Source organism: Podarcis pityusensis, assembly GCF_964106645.2.
Source record: "Podarcis pityusensis genome assembly, chromosome: 6".
Lineage (NCBI taxonomy): Eukaryota > Metazoa > Chordata > Lepidosauria > Squamata > Lacertidae > Podarcis > Podarcis pityusensis.
Genome location: NC_138030.1, coordinates 21,372,975 through 21,391,052, shown reverse-complemented (window position 1 = coordinate 21,391,052; position 18,078 = coordinate 21,372,975). Strand labels below are relative to the sequence as shown.

Genomic DNA, 18,078 nt, shown 5'->3' with positions numbered 1-18,078 from the left:
GTCTTCTGCATTCTGTGTTACTAGCATTTAGCAACAAAGAACTTTGACAAACAGAAACGGCATCAATTCACCAAAGTTAGATCTGTGCAGCAGATTTTCTGCCTGTGCGGTGAACACCTGCTGTGCATTTGACCTTCAAAACAGCCTCCACAGCCCCCACCGTTCACACGCCTCACGTTCAGCTGCGCTGCAGGTGGGACTGCATGTTCAGTCAGCATAGCAGAGGAAGGCACGGACAATGGCAGTCTAAAGCTGGTCTGTGGTGCTACAGCTCCCCTGCTGCAAAAGAGGCTGCTCAGTGTGCCGTCATTTGCTTGGCTTCAGCTAGAGCCAGGAGTGCCACGGTAGCAATATGACTTACTGTAGGCAATCAGCAGTGCCACATGACGCTCACTAATTACAGTTTTGGAATGGAAAACATCTTTGGAAATGCAGTTTTTTTCTCCATTTCTCCCTAAAATAACAATTATTGAAAAGTATGCCCTTTTCTAAACCTACTCACTGCCATAGTTTTCCCTGGTGTTGACACCATGTTACCTGGAGATTCCAGAGAAAAAACCTGGGACCTTCCAACTGCCAAGAAGATGCTCTTTTGGTGAGCCTTCGCAGCCATTTTCCAGTTCTACCATGACTAGATAAACATGGATCAGTCATCATTTCGCAGCTTTGCCTAGCACACGCATGCACTTACCTAGGGTGATCCCATCTATCTGCAGTAGCGCCTCCACACCCATCGTTCAGCCCAGACACTGAGATCCAGCTCTGAGGGCCTTCTGGCAGTTCCCTCATTATGAGGTTACAGGGAACCAAGCAGAGGGCCTTATCAGTAGTTGCGCCCACCCTGTGGAAAGCCCTCACATCAGATGTCAAGGAAATAAAACAACTATCTGACTTTTAGAAGACATCTGAAGGCAGCCCTGTGTAGAGAAGTCTTTAATGTTCAATGTTTTACTGTGTTTGATGTTTTAATTTGTTGGAAGCTCCCCAGAGTAGCTGGGGAAATCCAGTCATATGGGTGGCATATAAATAATAATTTATTATTACTATTATTAAGTGGGTCTTCTAAGTAATCCAACACTTCATTCCTAGTCCAACCATGGGGCCACACTGGCTTTTGACAAATGAGGCCTCAGTGGCCACAGATCTCCTTTAAAAAAGTTGGGAAATACTCATGTCTGAAAAGAGCCACTGTCACGCAGTGTGGATATTACTGAGATGTATGGACCAATGCTCTGATTTGGTATAAGGGAGCTTCCTACATTTCATGAAGCTCAGTACAGCAGTTGACCTGGACCGCTATGTCACAACCTAACCTACCTCACAGTGAGGGTAAAAAATGGAGGTGAGGAGAGAACTGTGTGAACTAATTGGACTACTGGAGGAAAGGCAGGATACAAATGTCATGAACCATAGGTAAGCAATGGGGTGTCCTCCAGATATTTTGGACTACAACACCTCTCATCACTGGCCATTGACTATGCTGGCTACAGCTGTATTCCACAAACATCTGGCAAGCACTACGTTGGCTACAAATGCAATAAACCAATAAACAGTAACAACTGTGAAACGTGCTTCATTTTACATCTGGAACGCAGATCGGTCAATTTACATTTCACGGCGATAGATTCAGTAAATGGTACAAATTAGAGTACTTTCCCCCAAAGCACATCAAGCCACCACAGTTGCAAATATTTACAATTTACAGGTGTGCACCAGGGAGACCTTTTATCCATCGCTGGTATAGCTGCCTGCATAGAAAAAAATAACAACGGACAGCAACCCACCCATACAGCGACACAGCACGACACACCCAGCAGTGCAGGACCAAAATATATGCTTATTCCGAAGGAAATATACCGCAGGGAAACTTAAACAGCTGACAAATTAGCTGCAACAATGAGGATAGCAGCCAGGTGAAATCTTAAGGGAATGTCTTCACTACTGCTGAGTGATTTAAGCCTTTTTTTAAAAAGAAGTCTTGTGATAAAGGAGCTACCTTGGTGCTGTCATATGGGTCATTAACCCTGTACCTTGAGATTTATTATAAATGACACATGCTACAGTGGTTGTGCATCAAGGTCTCGTGGCCCAAACTGATGGCACCCTGACAGACCTTTCTCCCTGATCACACCAAAGCCATGCAGGGAAGGACCACAATAAAGTAATAAGAGAGAGCGGTTGTTTTTTTAATGCAGAAGGCTTTACCACTGACATCCCCAATTGAAATGGCTTCTCTGGTATAGAAGGACAGGAAAGACGTCTCTGCCAAAAACAATGGAGAGCCACTGCCGGTCAGAACAGATGGCACTGAGCAAAATAGACTCAATTTGCTTAATGTAAGAAACATCCTTGGGATAAAGTGAGTTACAGTAACTTGGATATTCTATTAGCTCTTTCTGAAGTCTTCATGGTAACCATTGTGGGGCCTAAAAGCTCAGTGAAAGCTGCTGCTGCAGGTAACAACCAAGCGTAACACACTGCAAGTATTAGCTTTATTTTGGCATTCGCTCCCATGTGATTACACTCGTGTGAAGGGGAGAGTGGGGCTATATATGTTGGCCATGTTCTCTCAATCACATCCCTATTGGCCTGGCCCTCCCCTGCAAGGGGAGGTTGGAAGAGGAGGATCTGCTTCCCCCTTCAGACCATTCCCTCCAACGTGTGGATGGCAGTGGGGCCAGGCCAAGGGGGAGGGTTGGGGTATGCAAACACTGCCCTCAGTCTCCCCTGACACAATTGTAATTGCACGTTGGGTGCAACTATGAGACGCATACGTCACAGGAAATTCCATTGCACCATAACAATCTTTACGGAACGCCTAATGATCCAAAATGCTGACCAAGGTTGACCCGAAGTTAACATTAAAGCACAAAACAAACTGGTTGGCCTTGTATAAATATTACGTACAAATGGCAAGAGGGAAGCATCAGGCCTGTGGCATGCTGTTCACACATTCTTGGAACTACTTGAGCAGGTGGCTGCCATTACCAAAGCTGGTATTGTGTGATGCGTTTATTTGGAAGGTTTACTCCTCCTTGCTGATGATGGGTAGCCATTGAGATCTTCTTGTTCTGTGATGTTATGCTCAGAACTGTCATGGGAATAGTCTTTCATGGTGCTGTAGAAGACAGGAGCATTGTACTGAGTGGCAATCTCTGTCCTCTTCCCCCCACATTTGCATAGCTTTTTGAAGGCAGCTCTAAACTTCTGAGACATCACATTGTAAATGATGGGGTTGATGGCGCTGTTCAGGTAGATGCAGAGCCTACAGAAGAGGACGAACCAGATGTTCAGGTAAGGAGGGTCCATGAAGGAGTTGACCACCACCAAGGTGCGGTACGGCATCCACAGGAGGGCAAAGAGGATCACCACCACAGCTAGCATCTTCGTCACCTTGGAGGTTGCAAGCAGAAAAACAAAGTGAGTGAGTTTACATCTTTGTCAATAAGATTTGCTTAATAATCTGTGGTGGAAGGAAGAGGAGAGAATTCACTGCCAAGTCATCTAATAAAAAGTTCAGAATATGGCACAGATTATATTTTAGTTTAGGATGCCTAAACTAACCCTGAACACTCTTAAATGGATGGAAAGTTCTAAACTTCTTCAGCCAATCACTCTAATTGGCGTATTTTCCAAGTGGTGCTTGTTTTTAATGAAATCTTACCAGCTCTGTCTCTTTAGATAGTCCTATAATGAGTCCCAGTTAATTTTGGGTATTGCCTTCTACCTTGTCATTTGCTGTCACTCTGTTCATTTTCTACTAGTGTTACAAAGTTTATTTCTTTTCTGAGTTTTCTTCTTTGACAATTGGAATAAACAACACATAATCTTTCTTCAGTCACTACAATGGAGGTTCCCAGAGCACTGAGCATTCATCCTGATTTGTCTATGGGGAGATTAGGCAAAGATGGCTCTTAAAACCGAACTTCATTCTGATTTGTTTGCTGGGAGGCTGGATGCTTCTGCATCAAGCAACTGTCACCCCACCCTTTCCACTGCACTTCCCTTATCACAAAAAGTTCAATTTGGAGGGAAGTGGGCTTGCTATGCAACAGCTCTAAATCAAATTTATTTGCTAGTATGTGATTTGATCCTACCTGAAAATAGCAACAATCTGGAAGCGCCCCATATGATAACTTACCATCAACTGATCAAAGACAGGTAAAGTACATCAGCCCAAACCTATGTAGAGTTAGGGGCATTTAAGCCCACTCATTTTAATGGGCTCAGGTATGGTTGACTATGTAGCATTGAGCTACATATGCACAATGCCAAGCACTTACCTTGAGACAAGAATCATTAGCATTCAGCACCAGTAAATAGTAAATCAGGATTAAATGAGAAAACAACATGGGGTGGCATTTTGCCCAGGATGATGTTGTGTGAACACTGCTCAAAATTTGCATGCAGGAACAGCACCAAGGCAATGATGAACTGCCACATGGAAGAGTCCACTGTTTCCACAGATGATGGAAGGGAATTTGAACCACCATCCGTCTTGTAAAACACAAGCAGAGCATTTTCCTGAGCACATTTTTCCCTTTAGAGAAGGTTGGGAACTGGGGATGAAGGCCAGCAGAAGTCAACATTCATTTTGGGCAAATGCAATTTTGAAAACTGTTATCTCCCTCCTCTCTGCCCAATAGAACTAGGAAGGGCTCTGGTGGCAGCACTGTAAACAAGGATCCTTGTTTTGCCTTAACTTTGAAGGTGCCGTAATTTCTCTCCTCCAGTTTTTCTCTATAGTTTTTTTTTTTAAATGATATTTATTAAAAGTTTAAAAATTACAGAAAAAAGAAAAAAAAGAAAAAGAAAAAAAATAACAATAAAAAAGAAAACGAACAATAACAAAACATATACAACATATAAAAGCCATACAACAATACAGCAAAAAAGAAAAACAAAAAACAAAACAAAAACACACATCTAGTATTCCATATCTTTACCTTTCCTTTACTTGTTTCATTGACCCCCTCACACCTCCCTTTTTTTGTATTCTAATTCAATTCACTATTTCAGCAAGTTCTTCCCATCTTTCTCAATTTTTATTCTATAATTTATCTTAACAGTCTAACCTTGAATTTTTTCAATTTAACCCATTATCAATCTACTTTTACTTAATTCTTTGTTGCATTTCTACTAAAACCATGTAACTTCATTCCCGCATCCTTCTAACACTCATTAATTTTACAATGTTTCTGTAAATATACTTTAAATTTTTTCCAATCTTCTTCCACCGACTCTTCTCCCTGGTCTCGAATTCTGCCACTCATTTCTGCCAGTTCCATGTAGTCCATCACCTTCATCTGCCATTCTTCCCTGGTAGGTAGATCTTGTGTCTTCCAATACTTTGCAATGAGTATTCTTGCTGCTGTTGTAGCGTACATAAAGAAAGTTCTATCTTTCTTTGGCACCAATTGGCCGACCATGCCCAGGAGAAAGGCCTCTGGTTTCTTCGGGAAGGTATATTTATATACCTTTTTCAGTTTTTCTCTATAGTTTTTGAATGTTTTTCCATTCTGTGGAAGCCTTGTAGAATCAAATAGATCTACCGGTGGTTAGTATTAAGCATTCCCAGACACAAGCATGAATTCCAGATCTGGCCTGACAAAAGAACCTCTCCACCCTTCTTCTTTCTTTAATATACAGCGCGGCTAATGAATACACATATCAAGACTGTAACAGAACCCTGAGAACAATGAAGTGCTGTGAGTTAAGATGTACACTACTGTTCATCTCAGCTGTGTATTTGACTCCCCCTTTCTTCTTAATGCATTCCCCTAGTATTGAAAGTTGATAATCATTGTAATCTTTACAAAGAGCTGTTCAGGGGATGGTTGATTATCCTCCCCCTCAGCATGTAATTCATTGAATTCAAAGGGGCGCACTCCCCCTTTTAGGAAGAAAAAAATGCTATATGCGTGCTGAAAGGACATACACTCTTAAACATAAAAGGGGAGTTAATACATTTGCCAGAAAACCGACTTTTGTGCTGTAACTTGAAACACAATTACTAGGGATTAAGCTCCATTGAACTCAGTGAGATTCACTTCCATGAAAACATGAAAAAGAAGACCAGGCTGCTTGTCTTATTTCAAGCTCATATTCCCTTTCTGTCATGCTTGCTCTGCGGTTTAAGGCTGGAGGCAAGGAGCTGCTTAGTGCCCTTCAGGAGACATATGGTAGCTCAAAGATGGTAAGCTTAATAAAGATGTTGCACCTGAGAGCCTGGAGCAAGAAAATGACTTTCTAACAGACCTCTATGGCCAGCTATTATGTAGGCAAGAGAATGAAGGGACAAGGACACTTTCTTCCCATCATGGAGGACTGCACTGTGAATCGTAGTTACATTACAGCTAAGAACAAAGCAGACCTGCCATTTGGGAACTGCATGTCAAAACTTCAGTGATGGAGAATTAAGCATGAAAGGATAGAATATAACAGTAGAGAAAGAACATCATTCAGATCCTAGCTCAGTCACAGATCCAACCTGTGGCTGGGTATCACATCTTAGCTGTGGTGATGTGGCAGCCTCAGATAAGGGGCAGAAAGGACTCAGGTTTGAATCAATGATTCCTCTGTAAACAAAAATGAGAGGTGCAAGGGAGGCTGCTCTTGCCTCACCTGTCAGAAAACAGGGAACAGAAGATTCCTCTCAAGGCATTAGATCCCAACTGACCTAAAATATAACACTTTCTAAGAACAACAACAAATCATGTGCAATATATACAGCCCTCGTTTGCATGTCACAGTAAGACACAAACAATGGCTTTTCGTAAATGAGCAGATAGCCTCTGCCTTGCTCTTCCCCTAGCATGGTTGGAAGCAACAAGCCATGAAGTTTAGCTTGTTGTGATGTGCAAACACTGGATCATGGTTTGTTTCCCTCACATATGCCATGATCGATAAACCAACAAATGGCTTCATGTTGTTCCAGGGGAGAAACAAACCATGATCTTGCATTCACATGTGACAACAAGCTGGTTGTTCCCACTTGAGCTAGGAGATGAGCAAAGTGGGATATGGGAACACAGGAGATGCCAGGAGTTGAACTTCAGTGTACAGCCCATGTGCTCTGCCACTGAGCCACAGTCCTCCTGATCATGAATAAGCAGAGTGACATGCTAATGTCCACATGCAAATGTGGCTGTAATGCAATTCACCCAAATCCACAGCATTATGTGATTGCATAACATTCAACGAATGCATTTTAAGTTAATGAAGCATGAGCTTACAGGCTAAGATACTGAATGCATGAAATGTCATCTCAGATGTTTGGGATTACCACTGTTGGAGGCTGGGAGACGTAAGATGACTTGCTGGTGAAGATGGTTTCTCAGTTACCAGAAAAGATGCAGGTGACAGTCTGGCTATTGCAACTAACAATGGCAATGATGGTGAAGCTTGGATGCCAAGGATGTTTTGATGGTGAAAGAGAGAAAAAAAAGAGAAACAATGAGTGCACACAAACATAATAGAAATAATTAACTGGAGTGAAAAATTGATCACAACTGAGATGAAACCTCATTATAGAACATTAGCAGTCAGCATTTTGAAAAGAGCACAATGTTGTTGTGAACATGTAGTCGGGATGAAATCAGGCGAGATAGCATGTGCCATGAGCCAAGAAGTTCTTGGTTCAACTCTGATCTTTGCCAAGAGCTCATTCACCGGAAGATGGAAAGCTACCTTGTACCAAATAAGATCTAGCTCAGTATATCCTACACAGATGAACTGTGGCTCTCCAGGAAGATTCAGGGAAGTCTTTCCCAGAGATGCTGGAGATGCTGAAAACTGAACTTAGGACTCCCTGACTGCAAGGCAGATGCTCTGCTGCTCAGTCTTTGTTGCTGTTAAAAGTTGACCCAGCACACCAGCCATATACGGTAGCCCACCAGGGTCCCATTGCGTTCCACAAATGTAAACTCTTGCACTGATAGGGCACTTTAGTTGGGAGCTGCCCAGGATGCTGTATGAGACTGGTCATTGGTCGGATCCAGAAGGGCTCTTTTTATGTTCTTAATCCAAACTGAACTCTGATTTTATCATGTGTGTGCTGAGCGGATTTTGTACTATTTTGAAGTAGGGCTAAATCACAAAATTAAGTGCCACCTTCAAATATCTAAAGGGCTGCCACATGGAAGATGGAGCAAGCTTGTTTTCTCCTTCTCTGGAGGGTAGGACATGAACCAATGGCTTCATGTTACAAGAAAGGAGATTCCAACTGAACATCAGAAAGAACTTTCTGACAGTAAAGGCTGTCAGTAAGACAGTGGAATAGTCTCCCTCAGGAGGCTGTGGACTCTCCTTCCTTGGAGGTTTTTAAACAGAGATTGGATGGCCATCTGTCATGTATGATTTTTAAAACACCTCTCTCTCTCTCTCTCTCTCTCTCTCTCTCTCTCTCTCTCTCTCTCTCTTATCCTGGCCACTTCCATGTTGAAATAAAACTAACCCCACAGGCCCCTGGCCTAGAATATGCTTCTGTTCGAGTCTGAGGCCCTTCACACATTTCCTGCTAAAAATCACCCCCCACCCCCACCCCTGGCAATTTTGACAGAAAATTAGTTCAGGGTCTACAATGTAGCCTTTAGTTTGGCTCTTCAAAAACACAGGAAGACAGAGAATGAATCAAAAGTGCATGTGAGAATTTGGGGGTTCTGTTTCTCAAGCTGCATTCATCCGTGAGAAAGATTCTGTTGTGGCCTTTTCATCGTTTGAAGAAAGTAAGCACACACCCATCAGCCCTCCTTTGAAATACAGTGGTGCCTCGCAAGACGAAAAGAATCCGTTCCGCGAGTCTCTTCGTCTTGCGGGTTTTTTCGTCTTGCGAAGCAAGCCCATTAGCAGTTTAGCGGATTAGTGCTACAGGGCTTAGCAGGCTTAGTGGATCAGCTGATAAGCGGCTTAACGATAAGCTGATAAGCGGCTTAAGGATCAGCTGATAAGCGGCTTAACGATCAGCTGATAAGCGGCTTAGCATCAGCTGTTAAGCGGCTTAGCCATCAGCTGATAAGCGGTTTAGCGGCTTGGGAAAAAGGGAAAAAGGAAAAAAAACCTGCAGGAACTCGCAAGACATTTTCGTCTTGCGAAGCAAGCACATAGGAAATTCGTTTTGCGAAGCACCTCCAAAACGGAAAACCCTTTCGTCTAGCGGGTTTTCCGTCTTGCGAGGCATTCGTCTTGCGGGGCACCACTGTAGCTTCGTGGAAAAATAAGCACCACACCCCTGAACATCGAGCAAACTTCCTTGTAAATATCTGCAAAGTCTACAACAATTTCCTCACTGAGCCGGAAACTATTTGCCATTTTGTCATATTAGCAAAACAGAATTTCATTGGGTTGCTTTCTGCTGACTCGAGAGGTTTGCATTTCTATGTAAATGCCAAGAGGTTGCATTTTGAGCAAAACGCCATAGCAATACTGAATGAAATTTGCTGAAAGAGGCAGCAATCATATTGTGCCTTTAGGGCGGACCTTAAAGGCTGTTTGAATAGATTCCTCAACTTTCAATATCCTCATGGAATTCAAAATAGAACGAAATCAGCTCAACCAGCTCGAGTCAGGTAACAGCTTTTAAGAGAGCGGAAAGCGGCTGAAGAGAAGCATTGCTTCCCATGGACAACAAATAATTGTTTTTGCCCCATTACCATCTCTAGTCAAACAGTGTTTCCTTGCCCCCTTTCAAAAACACTTTTAAAACTTTTAACTTCAGTTTTTGAAAAGAATACAGAAACCTGTTTGCCAGAGGTGACAGAGAAATGAGAACAAACACTAAGAGTGCACACTTTTGAACCAACTGCCACATGTCTCCACCCTTCATTGGACAACAGCCAGAACTCAGCAGATAGGACAATATCCACCAGGCTCCATCTATAACCCACTAAACGGGGGTAGAAGACTGGTGGGGAACAGTCCAAAAGTGTTTACTGGCTTATCTACCTGAAGTAGCGCCTCCACCCCCATTGTTCAGCCCAGACACTGAGATCCAGCTCCGAGGGCCTTCTAGCAGTTCCCTAATTATGAGGTTACAGGGAACCAGGCAGAGGGCCCTCTTGGTAGTGGCACCCACCCTGTGGAACACCCTCCCACCAGATGTCAAGGAAATAAACAACTACAGTCATACCTCATGTTATTTTTGCTTCATGTTACGTTCTTTCAGGTTACGTCCTGCAGCGACCCGGAAGTACTGGAAAGGGTTACTTCCGGGTTTCGCCGCATGTGCATGAGCAGAAGCACAAAATGACCTCATGCGCATGCGCAGAAGCGGCAAATCGCAACCCACGCATGCGCAGAAGCACCGCTGTGGGTTGCGTTCTTTTCATGTTGCAAATGGGCCTCCGGAACGGATCCCGTTCGCAACCAGAGGTACCACTGTCCCTGACTTTTAGAAGACATCTGAAGGCAGCCCTGTTTAGGGAAGTTTTTAATGTTTGATGTTTTATTGTGTTTTTAATATCCTGTTGGAAGCTGCCCAGAGTGGCTGGGGAGGTCCAGCCAGATGGGTGGGGTATAAGTAATAAATTATTATTATTATTAAATTATTATTCCCTTCCCTACCAGCTAGTGGAGGATAATGCCAGAATAACTGCCCTGAGACGGTATATAAATTCAAACAACAACAAAAACAAGCAGAGCACCTCCTGCCTGATCTTAATTGGTGGGTAAAGCAATATTGGGGAAGGCACTCCTGCAAAATGGCAGTTTACTATATTCCTGTGATATAATTAGTACCTGTCTGAGAGAGCACCAAGGGTTGGAACAGATGTGATGGAAGCACTTGCCGTGAAGTCCGCTCCATTATGTATAAAAGCATTTACCGTATGAGCAAGACCATTCCTGTATAAAGGTAGTACAAGCAATTGAGTATACTCTGTGGGCCTGCTTCACCTGTTCGCTAGCTCTGCGTTGTGAATGGGTCAGCTCACAAAGGGGGGATTTTTAATATACGATGAGGCGCATCTGAAATCACTATGCATTCAGGCACTTGCCCTGTGGCTGCTGTCATAACTGCTTAGGGGGAAGGGCTGTGGCTCAGCGGTAGAGCATCTGCTTTGCATGCAGAAGGTCCCTTGGGGTCAGACTCTGGCATCTCCAGGTAGGGCTGGGACAGAGACCTTTCTGAAATCATGGAGACAACGCTGAGCTAGAGGGACCAATGGTTTGACTTGGTAAAAGGCATCTCCCTATGTTCTTAGGTTTTGACCATAACGTTGCAAAGAAAGGAAAGCATATAAAACCCAAAAGTCAAACTCTGGATAAGATGAGATGTGGACTGCATAAACATCTACACACACACACACTGTGAAAATCTGCTGGTATGCACATACCCTAAAATACAATCAGTGCATCTAATCTACATTAGCAAATGATAATCTACATTAGCAAACACAGCATGAGATTCTTTTCTTCTGTGACCCCCCCCCCAGCCCACCAGTGAAATAAATGCCCCGTAAGATCACGACTGAATTCCTTCTAATAAAATGATGTGAGTTTTGGAGTACAGCCCGCCGGTGACAGGGGTGCTGTTTTTTCCATTTGACTTCAATGTCCTTTAGATTATTCAATTACATCCAGCAGTACTTCAATTAGAAAAAACAAAGTAGACCAACATTGCCAAAGTACATATATAAGCAGTTGCTCTAATCATGGCAAAAGATTAGCCTCTAAGGGCAATTTTGCTCATTGCTTGAGGGCAAACTCGGTTTTGCTATCAGATCAGACAGTTTCAGCTCCAACAACTATACCTGTATGGTATATACTAGTGAAAATGGCCTGTGAAACATGTTATCAGCTGCATCACTTCAAATATGGATGTTGTGACTATGTGTATTTCTTGCTAGTTTAGCTGGAGAAGGTGACATTGCTGCGGATGGCTGCTCCCATACAACCCTAATGGTATAACTCAGGAAAATTTTGTTGAAAAAAATTAAAAGAGGAACGAAGATTGCAAATACACGAATACTTACCAGATAGAAGGCAAGATTGGGGGTGGGGTGGGGTGGGGTGGGGTGGGGTGGAGAGGGTGTCACAATTATGTTTAGTTGTCTAGTTGTATTTTGTTATACATCTATGAAAACCAATTTAAACTGCTTTTTTTTTAAAGTCAATTTGCATGACGTCTCCATTTACAGAGACAATGGTGACTTTCACACCGTGACTGGGTCCACATGTCACATTAAACCATAGTTTAAAAACAAACTATGGCTTTGCAAGGGATCAGGAATCAGATTCCTCTTCATCAAGAGATGGAGCTGAAGATTCCAAACCAAAAGGGTAAAGACACACAAAGCCAGCGCCAGAAGCAAGGCCAACAGAGGAGTCTATGGGCCTCAGATTGTGACACTGCCCTCCCATACATGGACTCCATTGCAGAAGCTCCAGTGAGCCCAGAGGCTCCTCACTCCATTACAGCAGGAGAGTCCCTTTTAATTAAAGCAGCACCTTCCAGTGTGGGCGGGGCTAAACATTAGGATGCAGCTCCTCCTCCTATGATATTGGGCTCAGGTTGAGATTATTTTTGGGTGAAGCAACACTAGAACTCCATGTTCCCGGAGCCTTGCCCCATAACCTTCCCTTGCACCTAGCAGGGGCCTTGCCTTGTCACACAGCAGGGTAAAGTTTCATGTGGGTGCAAAATGCACTGCTGAATGGTTCTCACTATACTCTTCCCCCCTTCCTGTTTGAACCCAGGCATGTGGTGGTTTATTTGGATAGACAGGAATGACAAGCTCAGGTTCAAGTGCCATGACAAGTCAGACTGGCATAACAGTTGTGGGGCAGCCGGGAGCAGAGTGGATGAGAGTGGAGCAAAGACTTTTCAGCAGCATGCACCCGCATGATGCAAGTTCACATTAAACCATAGCCTGGTTTTAACAACAGCATCTGAATGTGGTGTGTGAACCAGGCATTCGTGCTCTCAGTGGTATATTATAAGGAAACGCCAGCAAATTCAAGGCACGAAGAAGCTTTACTTTTTAGTTAAAGATTGGTGTCATCTGTTCATGACTAGGTCAAGGAAGCAGTTGCTGAATTTCGGGTTAGGGGTCTGTTCATAGCTCTCTGTCTCGCTAGTACAGTAGAAAACCTTGGATGGCTTATTCTGCAATTGGAGCTTATGCAATGCAGCTTACTGTGGAGTAGATGTCACCTTTGAAGGCTTCGAGTTCTGTTTGATCTCTCCCTAAACTCTCTTGCCTACCAGGCAAGAAAAGATTTGACAGCCACGTTTGGTATTTCAGGATTGTGGGTAAAACAGAACCTTCAAACAGTCTTACAAACTGGTTCTTCCGGCAGATTTCCAATAAATTTCAGTGAGGCAGTCAAACATGGGAATGGAAGAGGGGCAGGCTAATGAAATAAAACTGATGCATTGGATCTGAACCATTTCAAATTCATCGGAGTCTATTAAATTAATATTTTGCCTCAAGACTTCAGTGACTGAATGAGCAAAGAACTGTGCTTTTATTCACTTCTGCCTTCCCTCCGGGAACCTCTTATGGAATCCAAAACATATACTCAACTCAGTAATAAGGAAGAGAAATTACCAATTTCAAGAGGCCCTTTCTATTACTCTAGGTTTATCAGGATTATAAAACAATGATGCAGGTTTCCACTTAACACTAGTGCAGAGATGGGGAACCTGTGCCCTGCAGATGTTGTCTGGCTTCAATTCGCGTCATCTCTTCTGGCTGGGATTGCAGTAAAAGAAGAAAGTTTGCCACATGGTCAATGAAAGCTAAAGTAAATTTGCTCTGGGGAACAGCTGAGAAAAATTGTGGTTCCTTTTTGTTTTTGTGTGAATACTGGAAAACCACGTAAAACATTATTAACGTGTCTCCATTCTTCACTCAGAAGAGCAATAAAAACATTCTTCTGGAGAATAGATGGGATGGGAATAGGTGAAAATGGGATTAGCCTTTTGTGCTCTTGGGGACCATCTGATTCTTTAGGTCAGCGGTCAGCAAACTTTTTCAGCAGGGGGCCGGTCTACTGTCCCTCAGACCTTGTGGGGGGCTGGACTATATTTTGAAAAAAATAATAATGAATGAATTCCTATGCCCCACAAAAACCCAGAGATGCATTTTAAATAAAAGCACACATTCTACTCATGTAAAAACACCTGGCAGGCCCCACAAATAACCCAGAGATGCATTTTAAATAAAAGTGCACATTCTACTCATGTAAAAACACGCTGATTCCTGGACCATCCGCGGGCTGGATTTAGAAGGCGATTGGGCTGGATCCAGCCCTGGGGCCTTAGTTTGCCTACCCCTGCTTTAGGTGGTCTGTGCTTGCAGTATAATTGACAATAAACCAGGATCTGCACTGACAGTTGGGCTCCCTTGTGGGCCTCTCTATACCAGATGCTGGAAATCTCAAGTGGAGAAGAGGGCTGTTGCATTCAGCTACCCTTCGACATCTGACTGGCCACTGTAAAAACAGGGTGTTGGATAAGATGGGCCTTTGGGTTCTTATGTTCTGCAATAAAGTTAGAACTACATAATGGTCAGGACTATGTACAGTTATGGAGCACAAGCAGACATGGCTGATGTGGTGTAGTGGTTAAGAGTGTTGGACCTGAGAGTCCTGGATTCAAATCACCACTCAGACATGACACTCACTGGGTGACCTTGTGCCCATCTCTCAGCCTAACCTACAGGTGAAACTTGGAAAATTAGAATATCGTGGAAAAGTTCATTTATTTCAGTAATTCAACTTAAAAGGTGACATTAATATACGAGATAGACTCATGACATGCAAGGAAAATTAAATGAAATCAGCAGAACAAGGACTGCAAATAGAGCAATATTGGACCTCTGTACCCAGTACCTGGTTTGGGCCCCTTTTGCATCAATTACTGCCTCAATGCACCTCAGCATTGAGGCAGTAATTTGCTCCATTTGCCGTCCTTGTTTTGCTGATTTCATTTAATATTCTAATTTTCTAAGATTGTTAATTTGGGGTTTTCATCAGCTGTATGCCATGATCATCACAATTATAACAAATAAAGGCTTGACATATCTTGCTTTGCATGTCATGAGTCTATCTCATATATTAGTTTCACCTTTTAAGTTGAATTACTGAAATAAATGAACTTTTCCACGATATTCTACTTTTCCGAGTTTCACCTGTACCTCTCAGCGTTGTTGTAAAGATAAAATGGGGAGAAATAAGTACGATGCCCTGAGCTCCTTAGAAGGACCTCATACACATTTTAACGAACCATGCACATATGTTTGTGATCATGAATTTTACATGTAAAATCTTTAAAATGTGGCAACTTAAGAACAGCTCCTGGCACAGAAAAATGTCTTTGCCAAAGACCCTTCTGGCCATTGCCTTCACTATAAAAAATGTTGAGAAGGTTATGTAGCAAAGACATTTTTCTGTTCCTTGAAAAGGTGTTTGGCTATATATTCTGGTATGGTTCATAATAAAAAAGTTGTTTTCATATGCAAGGGGCTATAAACATTTTTAATGATTGGTTTACTGCCACTATTCTTACACTACTTGCAGATAATATCATTTTTAATCTGGGACTGAGAGCTCATAATGTACTCAGAGCAATACTTATGAATGAGAAAAGTGTGTCTATGTTCCATTGAAAGCTAAGGGTACACTATGGAATTAAAGATTTTTTCAGTAATAGCATAATGAACAATCTAAATGGAAATAGGATTTGGGTTCTGAAAACCCAGGGAAAGTATAAAATGGCTTTGGATTAGAAGATCTACATTTTTTGAAGTACAGAATTAAATTAAAATATTTTAAAATGCCGTGCAATTGATACTGGAATTTAAAATGCATGGCACAATTATATACTGTTGCAAGCTGTGGAGATGAGAACTTCTTTAAAAGGGTCCCCCACCTGCCCCATAGATGTCTTAGAACTGCCTTATTCAAAAATGCCTGGAAGACATTTGGAGAATCATTTCAATAACTGTGGATTGTAAAATACAGCTTCTTTTACCAGAAATAAATAAGGGTTTGGTTCCCAGTGAGGAAGCAGAATTAATATCAAACCTTTTCATAGCTGCAAGGTCAATTATTGTAAAACATTTACAGTGGTGCCTCGCAAGACGAAATTAATTCGTTCCGCGAGTTTTTTCGTCTTGCGGTTTTTTTCGTCTTGTGAAGCACGGTGTCGGAAAAGTTTTGGAAAAGCTTCAAAAATCACCAAAGTATTCAAAAACCTCAAAAAAGGCTACCACACCGCATGCTATGAGTTGCTCCTCGAAGTCAAGTCGCAACTGTATTAACGGTTTTAAGAAAAAGGAAACAAACTTGCAAGACGTTTCCATCTTGCGAAGCAAGCCCATAGGGAAAATCGTCTTGCGAAGCAACTAAAAAAACCAAAAACCCTTTCGTTTTGCGAGTTTTCCGTCTTGCGAGGCATTCGTCTTGCGAGGTACCATTGTATATCCCAAAAGGCAACTTTCTATCTGGGGAATGTCTGGAATACGTCTGTTCCACATAGTCCTGTCTTGGCTGCTCCAAGCTCAAGTAACTTCCTATCATTCAATTCCTACACATTATCCCTTTCTTTGCATTATGTTTTTGCTCAGCTCTTCCTTATGTCTCATTTAATTTCTGTTGTTTTCCTCTTTCTCCCAGGCAGGGGTGTCGCAAGGGGTGGGGTGGGGTGCAGTCCGCCCCAGGTGTCATGCTTGGGGGGGTGACAAAATCCCCCTGGGTAGATTGGCATGGTGGCGCTTTCACTCCCGGCTGGCTGGTTTTCGCAATTGGCGCGATCGTCGTTGCCGAGGCGTAGCAAGGTCAAGTGGTAAAGGTAAAGGTAAAGGGACCCCTGACCATTAGGTCCAGTCGTGGCTGACTCTGGCACTCATCTTGCTTTATTGGCTGAGGGAGCCGGCGTACAGCTTCCGGGTCATGTGGCCAGCATGACTAAGCCACTTCTGGCAAACCAGAGCAGCGCACGGGAACACCGTTTACCTTCCCGCCAGAGCGGTACCTATTTATCTACTTGCACGTGCCGTGCTTTCGAACTGCTAGGTTGGTAGGAGCAGGGACTGAGTAACGGGAGCTTACCCCGTCGCGGGGATTCGAACCGCCGACCTTCTGATCAGCAAGTCCTAGGCTCTGTGGTTTAACCCACAGCGCCACCCGCATCCTAGGTCAGGTGGTAAAAGGTAAAGGTAAAGGGACCCCTGACCATTGGGTCCAGTCGTGGCCGACTCTGGCGCTCATCTCGCTTTATTGGCCGAGGGATCCAGCATACAGCTTCCGGGTCATGTGACCAGCATGACTAAGCCGCTTCTGGCAAACCAGAGCAGTGCATGGAAACCCCGTTTACCTTCCCGCCGGAGCGGTACAACCTATTTATCTACTTGCACTTTGATGAGCTTTTGAACTGCTAAGTTGGCAGGAGCAGGGACTGAGCAACAGGAGCTTACTCTGTTGCCGGAATTCGAACTGCCGACCTTCTGATCGGCAAGTCCTAGGCTCTGTGGTTTAACCCACAGTGCCACCCATGTCCTAGGTCAGGTGGTACCCAACAGCAAAACAGCTAAAACCGTGCCAAGTGCCGAAAATCTGCCCACCAGGGCTGTCAGCCCACTGATTGCACAAATATGACCGTTGTCACCCCCTAGCGGCCAGCGCTCATATCCCCGACAGGCAGATTTCTGCAACTGGCACGATCGTCGTCATGAAAATCCACCTGCTGATTGCGCAAATACTCCTGGTTTGGCATTCCTGGCATGGCGGATCTAGCTTACATTGGGAGCTCACCTAGCATTATTTATGCCATCAAGGCGGAACATGGCATCAGCTTTGGAGCTGCACAGTTCCCCTCTTCTGTAATTGCTTTGTTTTTGCAGGTCTTTTGGTTGACGTATCGGTAAACAAGCTCTGTCTGGTATTTTGGGAGGGAGAGATGGCTTTCCACTACCTCATCATTCATGACCACAATTACTGGCTTGCCCTTCTACAGCAAAAGACTCTCACACAGGGAAACATCAAATAACAAGAACGATAGGCCAGCTTCTGGAAAACGAAGGATTTCCTATGACATTTCCACTCGATTTTCGGCAGACCTTTGGCTGGTCTTAAGAA

The 18,078-nt window shown here is 43.4% G+C and overlaps 1 protein-coding gene across 1 annotated transcript in view; it reads right to left on the bottom strand.

Moving 5' to 3' along the window:
* Positions 1 to 1,191: 1,191 nt before the first annotated feature.
* Positions 1,192 to 18,078, bottom strand: part of LOC308480107 (thyrotropin-releasing hormone receptor-like) — a 31,152-nt gene continuing 14,265 nt past the window's right edge. Inside the window, exon 3 of the mRNA XM_081011452.1 lies at positions 1,192 to 3,393. Coding sequence (XP_080867578.1) covers positions 3,013 to 3,393 — 381 coding nt within the window. The 3' untranslated portion in view covers positions 1,192 to 3,012. The remainder of the gene's footprint in view (positions 3,394 to 18,078) is intronic.